The sequence below is a fragment of the Staurois parvus genome, unplaced genomic scaffold (genome assembly GCF_062004578.1).
Source record: "Staurois parvus isolate SC_StPar_1 unplaced genomic scaffold, SC_StPar_1.0 ptg000059l, whole genome shotgun sequence".
Lineage (NCBI taxonomy): Eukaryota > Metazoa > Chordata > Amphibia > Anura > Ranidae > Staurois > Staurois parvus.
In genome coordinates this window covers 7,757,810-7,782,193 of record NW_028317855.1, presented here as the reverse complement: position 1 = coordinate 7,782,193, position 24,384 = coordinate 7,757,810, and the positions used below count along the sequence as shown (strand labels likewise).

At 41.4% G+C, this 24,384-nt stretch overlaps 1 protein-coding gene across 9 annotated transcripts in view; it reads left to right on the top strand.

Moving 5' to 3' along the window:
• The window catches only part of QKI (QKI, KH domain containing RNA binding), a 273,632-nt gene that overhangs the window by 54,861 nt on the left and 194,387 nt on the right, over window positions 1–24,384 (top strand). For all 9 annotated transcript variants that reach the window (XR_016311503.1, XM_089668598.1, XM_089668597.1 and 6 more), the window contains exon 2: window positions 4,930–5,075. Coding sequence is in view for 8 of the 9 variants with exons in the window: in XM_089668598.1 (XP_089524724.1) it covers window positions 4,930–5,075 (146 nt within the window). In the remaining variant the exon portion in view is untranslated. The remainder of the gene's footprint in view (window positions 1–4,929; window positions 5,076–24,384) is intronic.

Below are 24,384 nucleotides of genomic sequence, written 5' to 3'. Positions count from 1 at the left end.
CAATGCCTACTCACAGGGCAAAATTAATGTGTCAAGGAATTGGGGCTAGAACTAAAAAAGCATAAAATTACTTCCATCCACCTTCCAACTCCAATACTAACTACCATGTAGAAGGAAGATGCTTGCATTTACCTAATCTCGGGGCAATCCCGTCCAGTCTGGTGATCAGCTCCCAGTGGCCATCTTCAGGGGAGAGAAGGGACAGCCAACAATGCATGCCTCATAGTAAGCCTTTACCACCACCCAGGCATTCCATTCATTGTCAGCTCTCTGCTCTGAAGCTGGCTGCTGGAGAGATCATGTGACTGGACCGGAGCACCCTGAGAAGAGATGAGCTTCCTTCTACAAGCTAGTTAGTATTGGAGTTAGGGGGTGGGGGGAGCCCTTTTAACGATAGTTCCAGTTTGGGCTTCTACTTCAAGGAACTAAATGTGTGGGGATCTTCACACAGTAGGTTTACAGATATAGAAACTATCTGCTTCCACTCCTCACTAATGATCCATCGTTTTAATGGGGAGCTTCACAAATCACGATAGTAAGGCAAGGAAGTAGCAGGGGGACAGACTGAGTTCATGACCACAGGCGTTTCATATCAGAGCATCTTTTTTTTAGAGTCTCTAATGTAAGAGTCATGGATAATTATAGCTGGACTATCCTTTTGAGTGTTTTTAGCAATGGCAGCTATTGTACTTCCCTTGTGTCAGTGTCACATTAAAGTGAACCTTTACCTTCACAAATTTTAGCCTTTTGTCAGTCTATGTACTCCTGACTTAGTTACCACCTGAATATCCCCTCGATAAAACTGCATCCATTTTAATTGTTTCATTGAATTTTCTTTGTTGATGTTGATAAACAGTTGTCATTTGTAGCAAAGCTTTACCTAACCTGCAGAGCTATTATGTATAAAAATTCTACATGTGTTTTTCCCAAGTCATCTTAGAGAATGGCTTATGAGAGGAGAGAGAGAGAGGCTCCTCCCACCTAAAACACATTATCCACTTTAAGATAAAATGCCTTGGCAAAGACCCAGGCCTCAGTTTTCCTCCGTCTAGACAGGATCACACAGCTGTTCATTTCTGTTCCTTCCTAGCAATTCGTGCTAGGTGGCAGCCTCACGGAAACAGACCTTCCTCAACAGGGACAGTAAACCTTGGTAGATTTGGATTACATTTTTTTCTGATTTGCCTAGGTGTGGAGCAGGGACCCCCACCTTCCCCATGCACTATGGTGTTTTCTTCTGGACTAGCCTGTTGAGCTTGCCAGTGAAGTCCACATAATACAGCTTCTTTATTACAGAGTTGCCTTTCTCATGTAGGCTGTGCTGCTGCTTCTTCTACCTCTTATTATTATTATACAGCATTTATATAGCTCCAACAGTTTGCACAGCTCTTTACAACATGAGGGCAAACAGTACAGTTACAATACAGTTCAATACAGGAGGACTCGGAGGGCCCTGCTCATTATTTGATGAAATCGGGGGGTATTGGAGGAGGGGTAGGAGGACGGGGGGGGGGGATATGAGGATTAGGTTATTTTGTTTTGATAGTCAAGTCAGAATATTGCGTATGGGTGTGTTAGGGAAGGAGAAGTGAATCATTGAAGTTTGGTGGGAGAAAGTACTCCACCCATGGGTTCCAGATTCTCAGAAACTTAGGAATGGCGTTCAGGATTGTGGCTTCCACTTTGGCGTGGATCATGGCCTGTGTGACTTTGTGCTTTACTGCTGCTATACTAAAGGAGGGAGATTTCCATGATTTAGCTAAAATCTGCTTAGCGGCTGTAGTAACTTGCAGAAGAAGTTTAAATTGTAATTTGGTGATACTGGGGGGACGTTGGTTAAGTAGGGCTATGAACGGGTCGGGCGTGTTTTCAGAAAAAGTCTAGATAAGATGCGGAAGATGTTGACCCAAAAGTCTTTGGTTATCGGGCATGTCCACCAGATGTGGTATTGATTTCCTGCCTCCGCACAACCCCGAAAACAGTTTGAGGAGTAGTTTGGTGTAAATTTAGTTATCCTCGTTGGGACCAAGTACCAGCGGGTTAGGACCTTATAGCTGGTTTCCAGGGCTACTACATTTTGCGAAGAATATTTGGTGTTAGACCAAATATGGTCCCAGTCGGAAGGATCTAGTCTGCGACCAAGGTCTGTCTCCCATCTGTGGGTATGGGGGGGGGGCGTAGGATCAGAGGTTGAGAGGAGGGAGTATATACAGGAGATTAGGCCTTGCCTATGTGGGTCTTTATGACAGGCACGTTCAAAGGGAGTCATGGGGTTAGCCGGGTGGGTTGTTTTGGTGTATGGAGCGTAAAAATGCTTAAGTTGTAAATATCTAAATATTTCGGAGGCTGGTAGGGCATGCGTCTCACGCAGTGAAGCAAAGGATTTAAACCCTCTTCTTGTTAGGAAGTGATGGGTGCGGAGAAGATTGGCTGAAGTCCAGTGTCTAAAGGAGAGTGGTGAGGACCACGCTGGAGGGAAAGCTGGATTGCGGTGGTAGGAAAGAAGGGGGTTCTGCGGCGATTGTGAAAGATATTGCAATTTCAGTTTGTCCCATAGAGTTACATAGTGGGATGTGATTGGGTTTAATAGTGGGCGACGATCAGCGGGTCTTAGCCATAGGAGATTAGCAGTTGAGAGAGGGTCACATTCTATGGATTCAAGTACGACCCATTGGGGAATTTCATGGGTAGCCCGAGTGTAGCTCCGGGTTACCGCTTGTGGTACTGAAACTTTATCCCGAGCTACACTCGGGAATACCGCCAGGGAGGTTAATCAGCACTGGCCACATCTAGTCCTGCCCCCTGCTTACTGCATTGAAGCATTGCCTCTGTTGCGGAAACCCTCCCAGTGTGAACTGCAGTGTTTGGGAAGGAGCACATACTAAGCACAAATAGAAGGAAAGAAAGTTTTTTGTTTACTGTAAGGCTTGTGCATCACACAGCAAATGGTTTTTCCGCTTTAGACTTTCGTTCATCAACCCTTTGTTGTACTTTAAATATGAAGCACTTAATTATTTCAGCATTAAAGTTATATTTATTTTGATGGAAATGTCATGTTTTACACTGAACGTTTTACAGTGTGAAATCTATGGATTTTGCCAAGGGTACTGTAATCTCTTTAAATTTCGCCTATGTAGGCTGAATATAACCTTATGGCCACAGAGAAAGCATAATAATGTAAAGACTGTTACAATAGCAAGTGAGTACAAACCTCTAATCCAGAGTAATCTCTTGCATTGCTAGGGATTTGGTTATCATTTTAAAAATCAACCAGCTGATTATGTAAAACAAACTACAGTCTAGAGCAGAATACGCAGGCTTGTAGCCTGGGAGCGAGTTTGACTTGCTTGGGGCAGCATTTTTCATTGGTCTCTCAGGTCCATTATGTTGCCCTTTCGATATATTTGACACACTTGATATATTTTTCTGCAACGTTCTCTTGGTGACCTTTCAAATTAAAAGCCCGCTTACACGTATGCTGCTATTTTGTGTGTTTCCGTGTGTGCTTGTTCCTCTTTTAGTCATTATCTGTTTATTATTTTTTATACATATCTATTATTTCTTGGAAGTAGCCAGATTTTTTTTTTATTAAATAACAAATGTTCTACTTACCCGCTCTGTGCCGTGGGTTTGCACAGATCAGTCCCGATCCTCCTCAGGACCCCTGCTGGCACTCATGTATGCTTTCTCCCAAGTCCTGCTTTGTTCGTCCATAACACACACAGAGCTGCGGCTCTGCTCCACCTCCTGCTCTCTCATTGACTCACTGGCTGTGATTGACCACAGTAAGAGCCAATGGCTCCCGTTGCTGTCTCAGCTAATGAAGAGAGGGAGTCCCGGGACAACCGAGGCTCCCGTGCACATCTCTGGATCGAGAAGAGGCTCAGGAAAGTATTGGGGCTGTGTGGGGAGTAGCACACAGAAGGTTTTTTGCCTTCATGTATAGAATGCATGAAGGTAAAAAACCTTCAACCTTTACACTCACTTTAACATGACGGGTTGTAATCCTTTCCTAATCCCTAAAATTAGAAAAAGAGGCTTGGCTTTAAGTACACTGAGAACTTGTTTCCCAGTAATTTTAATTAACCATAGTCATGCAGTTAAAATTTGAAATTAAAAAAAAAAAGGAAAAAAAAATACTTTTAACCCATAACCCTTTGGGTGGCACTGGCGCCATACATTGGCAGCAGTAGGAGTTTTAGAACCTACAAACCACCTGTCAGATGGGAGTGATCGCTTCCACGGACCCCGGCAACAGTTGGTAACAGTGCTAAATGCCAGATATCACCGTGCATGTAGGGGAGCATACATTCTAGGCTCATTATTCACTGTTAACTCTAATTGATGACCTGAAGGGGACTTTAAAGCATCACCTATGGAAAATTTAGGGTACCGAAGTTAGTTTGTTGCAGTTTCAAGGGTGCAACATAATTTTAAGGCTTGCCATGTTGGATATCCATTTACTCAATGCAACATCATCTTTTATATTTTACCGAGCAATTAGGAAATCGGTGTTTGTGTGCCCTGAAATTAACTTTAGTCAGTTTTTTTGGTGTTTTTTCTGAAATTTTGCAATTTGATAAACTGTTGCACTAATATTGTGTGACCTAAAAATTTGTAAACTACCACTATTTTTTTTCTCCAGTATGTCTGCTTTCAGAATGTGTAAAATGTTTTGGGAGTTTTAAGTAATCTTTAGGTGAAAAATTAATTTTTTTTTTTTTTTACATATGAAGGTAAAAAGACAGCAAAAACTGCTCTGGCAGTGATTGGGTTAAAAGGCTAAATAACGCTTGTAATTAAAATTTCTTTAAATAGTGTTTCTTATATTCCACAGTTCCTTTAGTTAATTTACTATGCTTATAAATGTAAGGTTAAAGTAAATTTCAGTTTTTAAAGTTTTTTTTCTTTCCATTTTTTTTTCATTAGAGATCAGCAGAGTGCGAAAGGATATGTACAATGATACCCTGAATGGTAGCAACAATGACAAGAGAAGCGCAGAACTGCCAGATGGTATTGGACCTATTGTACAGTTACAAGAAAAACTTTATGTGCCTGTGAAAGAATACCCTGATGTAAGTATAACTTCATATTTAAAGTCAATTAATATTTACTTTGTTAATCTATTCATTTGGTTGCCTTTTTAAAATGAAACTCCATTTTTGGTGAATGGAAAACTTTATTTTTGTTTTATATATACATTTAAAGGATTATGGAAAACTTGCTTATAGCTTTTGTTAGAGACTCACGTCACAAGGCCATTTTTTTCAAAAGCAGTCTTCCTATAAGATTATGTATGCATTTAACATTGTTTGCTGTATGTCACATTCCCTGTTTTGTAAATATGCCCCTAATAGTTTTGGGTCCGTTTTTTTAGTTTTTTAAAATGTTTTTCAATAGACAGTATTTGGCATACTTTATAGGCAGTTTTTAAAAATTTGCTGAAATCAGGAATGTGTTTTAAAATTGTTCCATGACTAGTAAATTTGAAGAAAAAACAAAAGCCAATTAAATCAATAGTTGGTGTCACCATCCTTTGCCTTACATTAGCAGTTCTTTAGGGCTTGCTCACACCGCAGTTTAAGTATTTCAGACACATTTTTGCATGTGCATTTACGTATTTTTGGTCTGTTTTTAGGGCTGGTTCACACCACAACCTCAACATTCCCAATATGTTTTTTTGCATATGCAGTTACATAAGTTTTTTTTTATGTGTTTTCAATGCATTTCAGTGTGTTTTTTTTACTTTTTTTATTTTCACACCTCAGGATAATGAGTGTTTTTGGTGCATTTGCATGTGTTTTGCTGCATTCCTGGTGCATACTATACATAAAAAATGGAGCATATTCTACTTTTGCTGACTGCACTGGTGCTAGCTAGAGCCATTAGAATCACTGCATGCATTTTTAATGTAGATTAAAAGCACACTAGACTGCTTCTGCTGTGATCCAGCCCTCAATGTATTCCAGTGTGCTTTTCCCTATTTTCATTTTGGCACTTGAAAAACTTTATTTTCTTTTGCAAAAGGTTAATGGCCAATTTTGGTAATGCATCATGTAAGAAAAGTCTTTATTTTCATTAGGACAATGTGCTTCCCACCTGACCTTCTTAAAAGGCATAACATTGTTAGCCAAACAGTTTGGGTATTTTGATAAGTGCCGAATGCAGGTGTCTGAATACAATAGCTGCAATGGGAGATTTCCTCACCTGTGCCGTAAAGTATGGATGTGGGAATCTGTTAAATTTATTTTCATTCTAATAACAGTTCTTTAACATAAGTTAAACATGCTGTTTGCTATATATGCCCTTATGATAAAAGTGCTTTTTTAGTGCATGCTGCATATTTTCAAGAAGTATTAAAGTTTGACAATGTGGCCTTGGGTGGTGTTTTGCCTAAACCTGATATATTTGCCTGGGCTGAAAGCTTGTCTATAGCAGAGGTACTGAATTAAAATTCATGGAGCTCCGATTGGTAACATTTTCTTCCTGCAGAGGTCTGAATCTACTTGTTCTTCTATTACTCAGGTCTTTCACATCACAACCCCTAATTAATGTCCTCAGCCCCACTTACATCAGAGTCCCTCCTTGATATCACAGTCCCCCTTGCAATCACAACCCCCACATCACAGTCCCTCCTTGACATCACAGTCCCCCTTGCAATCACAACCCCCCACATCACAGTTTCCCCCCTGCTGACATCACAGACCATTCGTATCACAGCTCTCCTCACATCACAGCCCCCAGTATTACAGCTCCTGTCTCTCACATCACAGCCCCCCATATCACAGCTCCACCCTCAAAGCCCCCACTATTTCACAGCCCCCGTATCAAAGCTTCCCCCTTTCACTTCACAGCCCCCCACATCACAGCTTGCCTACATCACAGCTACCCCATGTCACAGTTCCCCATCTCACAGCCCCACCTCTGACATCACAACCCCCTCATATTCATCCCCCTATTTTAACTCCTCTTCTGAATGTACCAACTTGCCGCCACTGAACTCAGAGGAGGGCAGGAGTCACAGAAGATCTCCACTGAGCGCACAAGCTGCCCAACTCTTCTTGTTAAAAGGGTTTGACCCGCTTGTTAATATGAAAGGTTGTCTCGCCTTCCCTGCTCCCCCTGTAGACCTGCAGTGCCTCCTGCTCTCCTCCCTGCTCTGAGTTCAGCTGCAGCAGCAAGCCGCTACATTCAGATGAGGAGTCCTTCCTTCCATTCCTCCTGCCCTCCCTGTTGTGACTTCAACAGCAGCGGTGACTACAGCGGTGGCAGGCAAGTGCATACAGAATAGGAGTCCACTCTGCATTCCTCCCGATTTCAAACAGCTGCAGTGGCGGGAGGAGAGGAGTCCACGCTCTACCGCGCTCTATTTAGTGATGCCTGGTCTATAGGATGTATTTAATTTCTGTTTTTTTAAGCATGGGCCTGGCTTCTGCAGTTCAGTAGCTGCAAAAAAAATAAAAATATTGGATAAGGTTATTAACAAAGCAGCATCTAATGATTTAAAAACAAAAGGGTTCACCTACTTTAGTAGTTTCATTGATAGTTAAGTATATTTAATATGGCTAAAAAAATTATTATTGTACATTTTAACAGTAAAAATCAGTTACCTTTAATGTACCCCTTCTCTGGCTGTTGCCGAAATGTGTTTAGAGAACGGCGATTGTGATGTTTATTGCACCTGTGATTAGAGGAGATCCAGATGAACATCCCCTCCTCCAATCACAGAATACCTTACAATGTGAAAAGAATGCAAGGTTTTGGAAAAATGAGGTTCAGAGCACGTTTCCTGCAGTGATCTCTCTACTGCAGCCAGGACTACAATTTCAACACCGGACAGAAAGGGTAAATGTTCTGCTCAGGCATGGGATTCCTGGGTTGGCATCAGGAACCTATTCCTTTAGTCATCAGCCACTAGCGCAGCCTATATACTAAGTTCCATCAGTTAAAAAAAAAAAAAAAAGGAACTGATTACAAAATAAAAGCCTCACTAATGAGTGAGCTCTGATGTGTTGGAGGATTTGCATTCCCATTGGTCTACATGTTGGAAGATGGAATAAAACTGTTTCAAGGCTTTTATCTGGTGTTTGTTTTTTCTCTATGTTTTAACCAATAGTTCAACAGCCAGAATGGGGCACGCTTCATTAGAGGTAACTTATTTGTGCAAGTGCACAAAAATAGTTTTTGGCCATATTTCAGCTTTAAAGCAGACCTTAACTCCCCATTCCAACTTTCCTCACATGAAAATGCATCCTGTATACAAAGTATAGATTGTATATTATTTAAAACTTTATCTTCCCTGCGTTCGTTCCTTTATTCCTAGTACTTACACAAATTTGAGTGTGCCAAGTTTTTCTTGCATTTTTGGAATGATCGCCATGCCAAGACCTGCAGGGTAGATCACAGGTGGCGTAATCTGCAGGAAGTGAGAAGCAATGACAGAATGAAAAGAAATTCTCCTTTATTTGCTTTTTGCCATAGAGTTGGTTTTTGATGTAATTGCAACATCATACAACCACGGCAACAAAGATGCTAGGCCTAGTCAGGTATGCGGGCAAATGTTAAGAAGTAGGCTTTGAGGATTAAAATGGGACTGGCTTATCAGAAGGCTAGAAAATTAAGACAAGGATCAAACAAAAATAACATTATCTGGGCATTACAGTAGAATTATAGGCAAAACTTTTTTTTCACTTTGGATAGAGTAGGGGAGGGTTATAACCCCCTGTCATTTATATATAATTTTTGTTGTTCCATTCTTGAGATTTCCCTTCACTTCCTGTCCCATAGCCAAAAACAAAACCGAGGTATACCGCTCAGGCAAACAATCCAGATCAATCCACCACAGGTGCAGCCTCTGGCTCGCCACCACACATGATGCAACAGGAAGAAGGGTCAGCCGTACACCGGAGGATTGATGAATATAGTGTATATTTATTGATCAATAGGACACACAAAACACCAGGACATGAATACAGGACTTGTTAAAGCATTTCACACAATCGCGTGCTTAATCATAACCTTATGATTAAGCACGAGATCGTGTGAAACGCATTAACAGGTTCTGTATTCATGTCATGGTGTTTTGTATGACCTATGGATCAATGAATATACACAATATTCATCAATCCTCCGCTGTGCGGTAACCCTTCTTCCTGTTCCATAGCCAAATCAGGAAGTGAGAGGACATCCCTGCAAATTAAGGGAATTTCTTGGGAACCCCCTGGGTCACCAGAACTAATGTCCCCATTGGAATATTTCCCCTCTATTACTTTTCTAGGAACAACCCAAAATTTGGGATTTTGTTTTGCTTTCATTTTCAATGAAAATGGTAAAACTGACTAATAGTGTGAATCTCCATAATGGGGGCACAGACCACAATAAAAATGGACAGGAGTTCTAGTCCCTTTTCACTCTATCCAAAACTGAAAAAAAAGTTTTGCCTTTTAGTTATAGTTTAAGCAATGATTTAGGATACTTCTTACGTAAGATTATAAGTTTATCAGGCAGTGGACTGCAGAATTTTGTTCCACTTTAAATAAAGATCAGACTACATTAAAGCGGAGGTCCAGTCAAAATGGGGAAAAAAAGTCAACAGCCACAAAACCTAGCCGGCATGTTCGGTGTGGGCATCCGGCTGTGACAGCTTGCGGCTTCACAGCCGGGTGCCCACTGTGCATGTGCGAGCTGCGCTTTGTGAATGGTCCCATATTCTTCTGGGACCTGTCACATGCTTTGCTTCTGATCGCCTATGCGATCACACAGAAGTGGGAGCAGGTACCTGTCAAATTACAACCCCCCCCCCCCCTCCACTTTAAGAAGTTGTCAGTTGCATAATCGAAAACATTTTCACAAACTTTCTACTATACTGCCCAGGGTGGATTTGATTTAAATCAAACTGATTTAAATCACTAGTCAGTAAGGCTTGATTTAAATCATAGTTTTCTACATAGACTAATTCTTGCTGGTATAACTTTAATATGCAAGTAGATGAAGATTTTTAGAATGACTTCTCATATTAGTTTTTTTTATCCCCAGTTTAATAGGTTAATCATTCATATTTGGACAACTTTTCTGTTGTACTTAGGAAGGAGAAAAATAATCATTACCTTAATAATAACAATTTAAATAGATTTATTCAACTGAAACAATAACATTCCAGCATATGTTATTTGCGTAAACAAACATCCATGTTTGTTAACTACTTTGGCTAAACAAAATATATATATTTTAAGAAACTTAGACTGTCAGCCCCTTCCTCCTCACACTTAGTTTCACTTTCTTCTTGTGCAGATCTATTCTACTCCAAACAACCAGAAAAATATTGTTTCTATTCTATTCACTGAACTTCTTGAACCTTAGCACTGAAGGGGTTGATTCTGTATTCATAGGTTTGTAGAAGTTAGGATTAAGGTCTTTTTCTTACCTCTGTTCATGTTATAACATTTTTGCTGTGAAGAAGAGGCATGTGATCTCCGCTGAGTCAAATTCAGTTTTGAGAACTGCAAAAGTAAACCAAGCATCTGTAATATTTTGTAGGCAGAGAAACTGCCCAATAATCTTACAGAAACCTCTGGAAGAGCATGACATTGTGAATGGATTAATGGAATTTATTTACCAAAAAAATTAAACATATACAGCCTTACTCTACATAATTAAAAAATTAATCTTTATTTCATGATGGAATAACCTTTGGATGGTAAGATATTTTCCTCAAAAAGCATTTTATTAAAAAAAATCTGATTTTAAATTAAAAAAAATCTGATTTAAATCAAAAAAATCTGATTTTTTTTTTTTTTTTTTTTTTAAATCATTGATTTTTATCCACCCTGATACTGCCAATACCCTAGTCCAGTGGTGGGCAACCTTTTTTTTCAACTGAGCCAAATCTCGCCAAAACCATGATTGAAATTTATTTTGAGAGCCACATTTTTAAAACTGAAAATACATCTCCCATATAGTAATTCATCCCCCATAGTAATTCATCCCCCATATAGTAATTCATCCCCCATAGTGTAATTCATCCCCCATAGTAATTCATCCCCCATATAGTAATTCATCCCCCATCGTAATTCATCCCCCATAGTAATTCATCCCCCATATAGTAATTCATCCTCCATATAGTAATTCATCCCCCATATAGTAATTCATCCCCCATAGTAATTCATCCCCCATATAGTAATTCATCCCCCATAGTAATTCATCCCCCATATAGTAATTCATCCCCCATAGCAATTCATCCCCCGTATAGTATTTCATCCCTCGTATAGTATTTCATCCCCCGTATAGTATTTCATCCCTCGTATAGTATTTCATCCCCCGTATAGTATTTCATCCCTCATATAGTATTTCATCCCTCATATAGTATTTCATCCCCCATATAGTAATTCATCCCTCATATAGTATTTCGACCCTCATATAGTATTTCATCCCCCCATATAGTATTTCATCCCCCCATATAGTATTTCATCCCTCATATAGTATTTCATCCCTCATATAGTATTTCATCCCCCCATATAGTATTTCATCCCTCATATAGTATTTCATCCCCCCATATAGTATTTCATCCCTCATATAGTATTTCATCCCCCCATATAGTAATTCATCCCCCCATATAGTAATTCATCCCTCATATAGTATTTCATCCCTCATATAGTATTTCATCCCCCCATATAGTAATTCATCCCCCCATATAGTAATTCATCCCCCCATATAGTATTTCATCCCCCCATATAGTAATTCATCCCTCATATAGTATTTCATCCCTCATATAGTATTTCATCCCTCATATAGTAATTCATCCCTCATATAGTAATTCATCCCTCATATAGTATTTCATCCCCCCATATAGTATTTCATCCCCCCATATAGTATTTCATCCCTCATATAGTATTTCATCCCTCATATAGTATTTCATCCCCCCATATAGTATTTCATCCCTCATATAGTATTTCATCCCCCCATATAGTATTTCATCCCTCATATAGTATTTCATCCCCCCATATAGTATTTCATCCCTCATATAGTATTTCATCCCCCCATATAGTAATTCATCCCTCATATAGTATTTCATCCCTCATATAGTATTTCATCCCCCCATATAGTATTTCATCCCCTCATATAGTATTTCATCCCTCATATAGTATTTCATCCCTCATATAGAATTTCATCCCTCATAAAGTATTTCATCCCTCATAAAGTATTTCATCCCTCATATAGTATTTCATCACCCACAGTACTATTCCCCCCCCCCCCCTTCTAGTAAGCCAAGTCCCCCGTGTCAATTCACTTACCTTTTGCGTTCCTCTCGCTGTCTTCCCGCGCCGTTCGGGTCTTCAGGGCGGACTGTGAGAGGAGCCTAGCTCCCCTCCCCTCACGTTCGGCACGCTGCCCCGCCTACACACATCCTGACAGCCACATCCGCGGGCCGGATTAAAAGGTCCGCGCGGACTTTTGGGGCTGCCAACCGAGAGGAGGCAGGGGAGCGGCCGACCGAGAGGAGGGAGGGGAGCAGGCGCCCGGCACACAGAAGAGCCGCATTAGAGTGGGTAAAGAGCCGCATGTGGCTCGCGAGCCGCGGCTTGCCGACCACTGCCCTAGTCTATGTGCCAGAAAGATAGTGTGCACAACTAACCTTCCCCTTCGACATGGCATCAGTGTATTTTTGGCTCTGATTTCCAAAGCATGTGTTGTCAGCTCTGTCTACCTCATTTTAGATGCATTATAAAGAACACAGACCTCTCCCTGCGTTCCTCCTCTCCATAACTCCTCCTTATGGCAAGGAAGAGAACACAGGAAGTTATTGGCTCACAGGATCTCTGGCAAAATCAACAGGTACTTTTTGCAATTATTTAACAAATATATAAAAATGCCTCCAATAGCATATTTAGCAGACTAAAAAGGAGCACAAAAGAGAAGTTCATTAGGGTTTAGACCCTATAAATATTTTCTACTCAAGTTTGTATATTTTTTTGAATTAAGACTAATCAATTTTTGGCATAAGCCCAACAGATTTTGCAATTTATAAACTACCAAAGCATTGAAATACAGTTGGTGTGGTTGTAAATGAACAGGTCTCTCACCAAAAACAATATCTGTTCGAGTACTGGTATAAAGGTAAAGCCTCCCCCTATACTAACCTGAGCCTGATATCAAGCCAGTGATGTGCACAAGAGCCAAGACTCTGTTGGCTCTCGCTTCTCGTTGGCTCAGAGACAGCAACGGGAGCTATTGGCTCCCACTACTGTCAATCAAAGCCATTGAGGAGAGAGTGGGGGCAGGGCCAACTCACATACTTTGTGTATTATGGATACACAAAGCAGGTTCAAGAGCAAGCACACATGAAGTGCCCCTCAGGAAAGCAGCTTGCTATAGTGAGCACTTGGTGGATGATTCGAGAAGAGGATCAGGGCTGCTCTGTGCAAAACAACTGTGCAGAGCAGGCACGTATGATGTTTATTATTTTTAAAAAATCTGAACCTTTAGAATCACTTTGAATTTAAATCAACTGAGATTTAACTCCATGCTCTCTCCTTTTCATCTCATTCAAAATTACAGTATGTTGCACATGAATTGAAAGGTTCTCCACAGACAGGGATGTTTGAAAATTCCTATATGCCATAATAACCACTTACCAATGATCAGAAGTGCTTTGGTTTTAACACATCATATGATTGTCTAAAGCGAGTACTTAAATCAGTAGACTCACTAGTGTTTTTTTTTTTTTTTTAAAGCTATGTTCAGTTTTTAAAATAAAAATTAGATTTTAGCATTTCCAGCACAGGAAACGTAAAGCATATGATTTATGATAACTTCACATAGAATACGGCTATTTGTTTTTTATCTTCATCATAGCGAAAATCCTACCAAAGTTGTTATCAAAGTGTTGGGAGGACTATGGCAGGAAATCTGATGTGCCAGTACTGTTAAAGGATAAATTCACTTTTCGTTACGGTACCCCCATATTTAGGATGTAACATGTTGCGAACTGATCGGCATCCGCTCTGCTCCCCTCCCCATAGTGACAGTTTGCAGGGAACTCAATCACTCATTCACAGTGTTCTGTGCATGAGAACATTATAAGTTCTCAATGATCTACCACGGCACTGTGGAGTGCTATGGTAGTTAATTGAGCCTTCCTCTCAGTAGGTATCTGCTTACCCGTACGGGATGTATGGGCACACAGATACATTGGCAGGTGTGCAGGAGACCTGCATGGCACCAGTGATCTGCTGATTGCTGGGGCAATGCTTTAGAAGCTCCAGAAACAAAAAAAATAATAAATGCACATTTTTTATACCTGCAAAAAATTGTGCATTTATTATTTTTTGCAAAAAGGTGAACTTATCTTTTAAGGCTTACAGAGCCTATAAAACTGCTTTCAATTTGGTGTTCTACTTTAGGGATTGAGGGCTCAATTAAACATGCTTTAGTCTAGTTTGTGCCAGTCTACTGTGAAAACATAGACTCGTAAACCTGTTAAAAACAAAATTCTAACCCTTGTCATGAGAGTTTTTTTAATTTTGTAGTAGAAGCTCTGTTGAATTGAATAGTTAATTGAAGACTTATTTAACACAACTAACTTTAATTGGAGCATTTCATCTAAATGTACTTAAGTGTTAAACTGTTCTTGCAAATGAATAAATATTTCTTAAATTATAACTGATAAAAAAACTGATTAATGTATAATTCGCTGCTGGTGTGTTCCTTTGTGGCTTTCTTCGTCAAACTCAAGAACTTTGTAATTATCACATCTAAAGCATAATGTCCTCTGAGTATTGTGGAGCTCAAAGGGCAGCAGTGATAAACAGCTTGCACATACTTTTTGACCATTTTGTTAAAATGTTTAATCATGGCAACAAAATGAGGAACCTGGGGATTAATTGTTCTTTGGGGAACTTACTAACCAAATAAAATCTCAATAGTAATCACTGAATATTAAGATACTGAAAAGATATAAAATTCCCCATTCATACTTGCTAGCGATTGAGTGAATTTTTTTTAGAAATGTGTGATTCTGCTACCCTGATATATAAGGAACTACGTTAGTAGTAGTACGTTAGCCTTAAATCATAGGCCTAATAGGGAGGAAATATTGGCTTGTACATATAGTAAATAGTGATAGATATAGATATATATAGATAGATATATATGAGAGAGAGACTAGATTATGTGTATCCCTTCTTGTTTGTTTTTGTTTTTTTCTACCTTCAACTATATAGGGTAAGGGCCTACCTGATTGGATACAGAGTGATTGGATAAATGGTGTGTTTTTATAGTTTTGGTTAATCTAAAGGAGTGCAGTCAGATTGCATAGTGTAAGGCCGCCTTTATACACCCAAGTTAACTAGGCACACTTTTGGCCATTGATTGTTAATGGCACCCCAAATGCAGTTACAAATACACATTTTGCCACGTGAAAATACAGTTGCAAGAAAAAGTATGTGAACCCCTTGGGATTACGTGGAGTTTTGCATGAGTTGGGCATAAAATGTGCCCTGAACGTCATCTAAGTCACAACAATAGAAGAACACAGTCTGCTGAACATAATACTACACAAACATTAGATGTTGCCATGGTTTAATTGCACATAACATGTAAACATTCACAGTGCAGGGAGGAAAAAGTATGTGAACCTTTGGACTTAATAACTGGTTGACCCTCCTTTGGCAGCAATAACCTCAACCAAACGTTTCCTGTAGTTGCAGATCAGACCTGCACAACGATCTGGAGTAATTTTGGACCACTCCTTCACAAAACTGTTTCAGTGTAGCAATATTCTTGGGATGTCTGGTGTGAATCGCTCTCTTAAGGTCGTGCCACAGCATTTCAATCGGGTTGAGGTCAGGACTCTGACTGGGCCACTCCAGAAGGCGTATTCTGTGCTGTTGCAGCAATTGTTTTGTTGAATTACTTGTATGCTTTGGGTCACTGTCCTTTTGCATTACCCATCCTCTGCGGAGCTTCAGTTGCCAGACAGATGATTGTATGTTTTCCTGCAAAATGTCTTGATAAACTCTGGAATTAATTTTCCCATCAATGACAACAATCCGTCCAGGCCCTGAGGCAGCAAAGCAGCCCCAAACCATGATGCTCCCTCCGCCATGATTTACAGTGGGAATGAGGTTTTGATGTTGGTGTGCTGTGCCTTTTTTTCTCCACACAGTGTTGTGTGTTCTTCCTAAATAACTCAATCTTAGTTTCATCTGTCCACAGTATATTTTGCCAGTAGTGCTGTGGAACATCCAGGTGCTCTTTTGCAAACTTTAAACGTGCTGCAATATTCTTTTTGGACAGCAATGGCTTCCTCCGTGGTGTCCTCCCATGTACTCCATTCTTGTTTAATGTTTTCCTTATTGTAGATGTGTCAACAAAAATGTTAGCATGTGCCAGAGATTTCTGTAGGTCTTTAGCTGACACTCTGGGATTCTTCTTTACCTCATGCAGCATTCTGCGCTGTGCTCTTGCAGTCATTTTTACAGGATGACCACGTCTAGGGAGAGTAGCAATAGTGCTAAACTTTCTCCATTTGTAGACAGTCTGTCTTACCGTGGACACATGAACATCAAGGCTTTTGGCGATACTTTTGTAACCCTTTCCAGCTTCATGCAAGTCAACAATTCTTGATCGTAGGTCTTCTGAGAGCTCTTTTCTGCGAGGCATGGTTCACATCAGACAGTGCTTCTTGAAACCAGTAAACCCAAAACAGGTGTTTTTTAAGGGCAGGACAGCTGTCAGCAACACATCCAATATCATCACACTGATTGGAGTCAAGGTTGGCTCACTCCTGGCTCCAATTAGCTCTGGGAGAAGTCATTAAGCTAGGGCCTCACATACTTTTTCCTCCCTGCACTGTGAATGTTTACATGTTTTGTGCAATTAAACCATGGCAACATCTAATGTTTGTGCAGTATTATGTTCAGCAGACTGTGTTCTATTGTGACTTAGATGACGTTCAGAGCACATTTTATGCCCAATTCATGCAAAACTCCACGTAATCCCAAGGGGTTCACATACTTTTTCTTGCAACTGTACAACCGACAAATGCAGTAAAATTGCACAAACTGCAACACGTCAAAATGTCCCATGATCTACTTTGCCACATGTAGGGCAGCCCATTGAAATCACTGGGGTGCCCTATGTGCGTTTCAGGAAAAGTGAGCCAAAAATACTGCGCTTCCACTATGATAGGTATGAATGGGGCCTGAAAGTGAGTTTGCTGTGTTTTATACAAGAGCATTGAGGCTAGATTCACATCTGCATGTTTCTGAACGCACATCAAACTGCATAGAAAATGTGCTTTTGCCACATGTTTTAAAAACACACTGCTAGCACCCATCACATTTGCATTTCTGTTAAATGGTGAAGGCACTGCAAGCATGGGTTACAGGCATGTGACAAATGCACCAAAAAGCAGGTAAAAAAAACACACCTGGCTCCACTCCAATAAGAAGTTCTGCAGCCTCTTCAGGGTGATTGTCGCACATAGGGCAGCCTATTCAAGTGAACGACCCCCAGAAATGTGTACAGGAACACAAGTTTTCCCTATGTGGAGATGTGAATGGGGTCTGACAGCTGAGTGTCTCTATCCACTTTGTCGTCCTATGTACTGTACCTGTATAAAGATGGCCATACACTATACAAACTGTATAATCTTTGTACAGTTTCCTTTAGATTTACCAAAACAATGGAATAGGAGGACCCACTTGAACAATCTGTTCAGTTTGTATGAAATCAGGCCTTTGCACTACATAGCTGATGTTGGATCTAAAGGATAGTGTACAATCAGATTGTACAGAAAGTGGGTGGAAATACAACAAAAGGTGGTATAGGAATGAGGGAGGTGTGGCCCGGAGTGGTGGACACGCCCTGTCATGCCCTATTATGCGAGGCAGCAAGCTTGTGCATGATGGTATTCGATCAAAGCTTTCTGGATGTCACATGATCTACAGGAAGTGATGGAAGCAGAAACCATTTAAAAAAAACTGAAATAAATGAAAATTCAAAGCTGCTATAAATGAAGTAAGTGAATGATAAGCACATATGGATGTTTAACACTTTTTTCAACCATCTGAGCAGTGCGCTTTTCACATGTTGGTCAGGCTAGCTGCTTTTTTTGCTTTACTTGATTAATTTTTTATAGAGCTCAATAGCTCACTCTTAAAGTGTATGTAAACCCTCACTTTATAAAACAACCCATTCGGTTTAAAATGTAAATGAAAGGTAAAACATTTGTTTTAAAAACAATTATAAATTTTTTCCCCCCCCCCTTTTTATGTGATCACATTCCCTCTGTTCTCAGCAGAGAGGTGGGGGAGGAAAAACAGAATTACACCGATCTTCCCAGTGAATGGCTGTGCAGGGGAGTGTCAGCAGGAGTCTGATCATTGCAGGAGAGCAGGCTGAGTTTCCAGTATAGCTAGATAACTGACCACAGTGTGTTCTGCTACTTAGTGTGGTTAGTTTTTACTAAGAAAGCAGAGGGACTGGCAGGAACACGAGGGATTTCATATAAAAAAAAGCAATACAAAGATAACAGGATACCTTTTCCTTGTTCAAGTTTTCTTTACTGCAGAACAAGTACAAAGAATACTGGCAGAAAATCTTTACAAACCGTAACAAAAAAGTAAGCCTAAATATGCTCCTGAGTTGCGGGGACCCAGTCCCTAATAAGGATAGAAGGATCAACATACAGGATTTAGGTGTAGCAGAACAATACTTAGATTCTGATCAACGAGGAATACATGAATGCATCAAGAACATTATACTATAAGTTGAATTATGGGCCGATAGTTGCCATGACAGATTGGGCCTTGAGGTACAGAGTTGTATGGAGGGGTTATGCTGAACAAAGTGAATAGCACAGCATGGGGGGGCTGATGCTTCCCACTGATAGCAGGGGCTTGCAGTAGCAAGACATGGTGTACAGCTGATGAAAGCTCAGGAGGCACCCACTGGAATAGACTCTGTGACAAACCGGGCCGTAGGAAGAAAGGGAGAGAGGAGGGCCCCAAAGGGCCGTAAGCAGAAGGAGAAAGTTGGGTCGTAGTGAGAAGAGCGGGGATGGGTGAGAAGGAAAGGGGGACCCCTAGGGAGAGGTGAACCAACTGAGGTGTTGTGCCAGGTGCTAGCAGGGGAAGAGCAGGCTCCATGTGCTTGTATGTATGCTTGACAACATCGGGGCTTGCTCCTAATGAGACGACGGATGGTGTCCTGGGGTATTTCCTCCCAGATCTGGACCAGGGCATCACTGAGCTCCTGGACAGTCTGAGGTGCAACCTGGCGGCGTCAGATGGACCCAAACATGATATCCCAGAGGTGATCTATTGGATTTAGGTCATGCGAGCGTGGGGGCCATTTAATGGTATCAATTCCTTAATCCTCCAGGAACTGCCTGCATACTCTCGCCACATGAGGATGGGTATTGTCGTGCACTAGGAGAAACCCAGGACCCAATGCACCAGCGTAGGGTCTGACAATGGGTCCAAGGATTTCATCCCAATACCTAATGACAGTCAGGGTGCCATTGTCTAGCCTGTAGAGGTCTGTGCATCCCTCCGTGGACATTCCTCCCCAGACCATCACTGACCCACCACCATGTTCATGCTGTACGATGTTAAAGGCAGCATAACGTTCTCCACGGCTTCTCCAGACCCTGTCACGTCTGTCACATGTGCTCAGGGTGAATCTGCTCTCATCTATGAAAAGCAAAGGGTGCTAGTGGTGGACCTGCCAGTTCTGATGTTCAATGGCAAATGCCAATCAAGGTCTATGGTGCCACAGTGAGCACAGGGTACAATAGAGGACGTTGGGCTCTGAGGCCACCCTCATGAAGTCTGTTTCCGATTGTTTGGTCAGAGACATTTGCAACAGTGGCCTGCTGGAGGTCATTTTGTAGGGCTCTGGCAGTGCTCATCCTGTTCCTCCTTGCACAAAGTAACGAATACCGGTCCTGCTGATGGGTTAAGGACCTTCTTCGGCCCTGTCCAACTTTTCTAGAGGAATTTCCTGTCTCCTGGAATCTCTTCCATGTTCTGTGTTGCTCCCAAACTTCTGACAGTGGCACGTATTGATGTGCCATCCTGGAGGAGTTGGATTGTCTGTGCAACCTCAGTAGGGTACAGGTATTGCCTCATGCTACCAGTAGTGATACTGACCCTATGCAAATGCAAAACTAGTGAAAAGCAGTCAGAAAAGATGAGTAGGTAAAAAATTGTCAGTGGTCTTCACATGTAAAACCATTCCTGTTTTGGGGGTCACTCATTGTTGCCCATCTAGTTCACCCGTTTATTTCATTGATACCAAAGCAGCTGAAACTAACAACCCCCTCTGCTACTTAACTGTCCAGATCAATTTCCCAGCAGTTAATTTGACTTGATACTATACTCTGATTAAAAAGTGTTCCTTTAATTTTTTTGAGCAGTGCATGACAGGATTCCTTTTCATACAAGTGAGGAAGGGTTGTAACAGCGCAAACACTGCAAAGTCCTGGGAAATAGTAGTATGGGGTGATCGTGGTATTAGTGGCTACTGTATGAAGAGCGTAGGATTCCGTGTGGCACTGAGGGCAAGGCTTCCAAATAAGCTGTAGCAACTACTGTAGATGAGAAAAGGAGAGGAGCGCCTCTAAGTGCAATAAGTCTTTTTATTCAGATCTAAATGTAGAAACACTCACATGTGTGAAGTAATCATAAGCTTAAAAACCGTGGTTAACAATAGTTAATGGTGGGGTGGTAACGCGGGTGAAGAGCCGTCATCTTACTGCGATGTGGGGAGGTCAGCTCTCAGCTGGAACAGCGTGGTGGCTGGAGGGGAACAGCGGTGAGGCCGGTCGGCGTGTACGTCCTCCCTCAGAGCCGGATGGAATGCAGTGGCGGCGTGGCCGTGATGACGTCAGATCCCAGGGTGCACTGCGACGCGTTTCAGAGCATGCTCTGGCCGTGGAAGGCAGAAGTGCGGCCTCACCGCTGTTCCCCTCCAGCCACCACGCTGTTCCAGCCGAGCGCTGACCTCCCCACATCGCAGTAAGATGACGGCTCTTCACCTGGGTTACCACCCCACCGTTAACAATTGCTAACCACGGTTTTTAAGCTTATGATTACTTCACACATGTGCGTGTTTCTACATTTAGACTTGAATAAAAAGACTTATTGCACTTAGAGGCGCTTCTCTCCTTTTCTCTTTCCTTTTCATACAAGTACAGTTGCAAGAAAAAGTATGTGAACCCCTTGGGATTACGTGGAGTTTTGCATGAATTGGGCATAAAATGTGCTCTGAATGTCCTCTAAGGCACAACAATAGAAGAACACAGTCTGCTGAACATAATACTACACAAACATTAGATGTTGCCATGGTTTAATTGCACATAACATGTAAACATTCACAGTGCGGGGAGGAAAAAGTATGTGAGGCCCTAGCTTAATGACTTCTCCCAGAGCGAATTGGAGCCAGGAGTGAGCCAACGTTGACTCCAATCAGTGTAATGATATTGGATGTGTTGCTGACAGCTGTCCTGCCCTTAAAAAACACACACCTGTTTTGGGTTTACTGGTTTCAAGAAGCACTGTCTGATGTGAACCATGCCTCGCAGAAAAGAGCTCTCAGAAAAGAGCTCTCAGAAGACCTACGATCAAGAATTGTTGACTTGCATGAAGCTGGAAAGGGTTACAAAAGTATCTCCAAAAGCCTTGATGTTCATGTGTCCACGGTAAGACAGACTGTCTACAAATGGAGAAAGTTTAGCACTGTTGCTACTCTCCCTAGGTGTGGTCATCCTGTAAAAATGACTGCACAGCGCAGAATGCTGCATGAGGTAAAGAAGAATCCCAGAGTGTCAGCTAAAGACCTACAGAAATCTCTGGCACATGCTAACATTTTTGTTGACATAGCTACAATAAGGAAAACATTAAACAAAAATGGAGTACATGGGAGGACACCACGGAGGAAGCCATTGCTGTCCAAAAAGAAGATTGCAGCTTGTTTGAAGTTTGCAAAAGAGCACCTGCATGTTCCACAGCACTACTGGCAAAATATACTGTGGACAGATGAAACTAAGATTGAGTTGTTTGGGAAGAACACACAACACTATGCGTGGAGAAAAAAAGGCACAGCACACCAACATCAAAACCTCATCCCCACTGTAAAACATGGCGGAGGGAGCATCATGGTTTGGGGCTGCTTTGCTGCCTCAGGGCCTGGACGGATTGTTGTCATTGATGGGAAAATGAATTCCAGAGTTTATCAAGACATTTTGCAGGAAAACGTACGACCATCTGTCCGCCAACTGAAGCTCCGCAGAGGATGGGTGATGCAACAGGACAATGACCCAAAGCATACAAGTAATTCAACAAAACAATGGCTGCAACAGCACAGAATACGCCTTCTGGAGTGGCCCAGTCAGAGTCCTGACCTCAACCCGATTGAAATGCTATGGCATGACCTTAAGAGAGCGATTCACACCAGACATATCAAGAATATTGCTACACTGAAACAGTTTTGTGAAGAGGAGTGGTCCAAAATTACTCCAGATTGTTGTGCAGGTCTGATCTGCAACTACAGGAAACGTTTGGTTGAGGTTATTGCTGCCAAAGGAGGGTCAACCAGTTATTAAGTCCAAAGGTTCACATACTTTTTCCTCACTGCACTGTGAATGTTTACTTGTTATGTGCAATTAAACCATGGCAACATCTAATGTTTGTGTAGTATTATGTTCAGCAGACTGTGTTCTTCTATTGCTGTGACTTAGATGACGTTCAGAGCACATTTTATGCCCAATTCATGCAAAACTCCACGTAATCCCAAGGGGTTCACATACTTTTTCTTGCAACTGTACATTGTACAGCAGACACGTGAGGAATATGAAATGTTGGGTGTACATACAAATTTACACACACGTAAAAAAGGGTGACCATACATTATACAATTTCTTTGTACAATTTTCCTTTAGATTTATCAAAAACATATTATAGGAGGTCAAACCTAAATACTAGCAATTTGTATGCAGTCAGGCAAGCCCTTGCACTACATGGTTGAAGGTAAATCCTAAAGGAAATTGAACAAGAAAATTGTATAATGTATGGCCAGCTTAAGTCCGAGAATTGACTCATCCCAGCCCTGACTTGAGCTAATATAGACTTCGAGCTAGAGAGTCTGAGAGTTATTGGCTTGCAGTCTTAAGAAAACTACTACGAGTGAAAATTAATTTAAATCCTCTCCTCCACTCCTGTGGGAGTAACTACTGCTTGCAAATGAGAATGCAAAATATCTACTTGCAATATTTCATATTTATAATGTAGTTAGAATTTGACTGGACTTTCACTTTAAATGAACCGGTCTGTAGTTACTTGGCAAAGACTTTTATCTCCTTTTTAAAAATATTTTTACGTGCATATAAAAATAAATCCGTTAAAATAAAATCTATTCCTGCTGACCGAAGCTGCTTCACAGTACCGTTTATTAAGCTGAATTGCCCCACCTTATGGTGCAAGTGTATCTACCCACCTTTTGTGTGTGCTTGTGTGGCTGCTTTATCATTTATTGTTATGAATGGTTAGAATTGGTATTTGCCTGTTTACCAGCTGTGCTGCTGCTAGAACAGTGAGTACACCAGATACAGGGTGACAGCAGCATTTTCGCATTTTTATAAGGTGCGCTGGGCTGCCTCCCAGCTGGAGCTATCAGTGTGTGGTTGTAAGATATCACTAGTTCTAGAATTGGCCTGCTGTCCAATAGGGATCAAGATTTTGAAAGGAAAATGGTAGTTGGTAGTCCCTGTCCAAGCGTCTATCATGTTCAGGGACGTTGAATTCATATCGCCCGACGCCCGGGACATGTAGCGCCAGGCAGGTAGTTTTCTTTTAAGCAGCGGGGCTCACCTGTCAGGTGGAAGCATTCAGGTAGCAGCGCTGCTTCCACACAGTGCCAGCCTCTGCCTGACATTCAGGGCAGCAGAGGGGAGACATCCAGGGTCTTTTAGATCTTGAATCACTCAATAAAGAGACATTTGTTTTTTTAATTGTAAAAAATAAAAGTTACACCCAAGCACATAACACCTCCCCCCCCAAAAAAAAACAAGAGCCCCCCCACACACACAAACACATACGTACGTACAAACAAACGCAAAAGCACACGCTGGGGTGTCTATGCATGAAAACGTAGATTGCCATACACATGTTACATATCGCCGTGCATGCCAGAATGAGAGCAATAATTTTAGCACCAGACCACCTCCATAACACTGTACTGATGACCTAGTGGGGCTTTAAAAGTGTTGCCTATAGAAAATATAGGGTACTGAAGTTCGTCGCCATTTCATGAGTGCACGCAAATTTAAGGTTTGACAAGTTGGATATCTATTTACTTGCTGCAACCTCATCTTTTAATTTTACA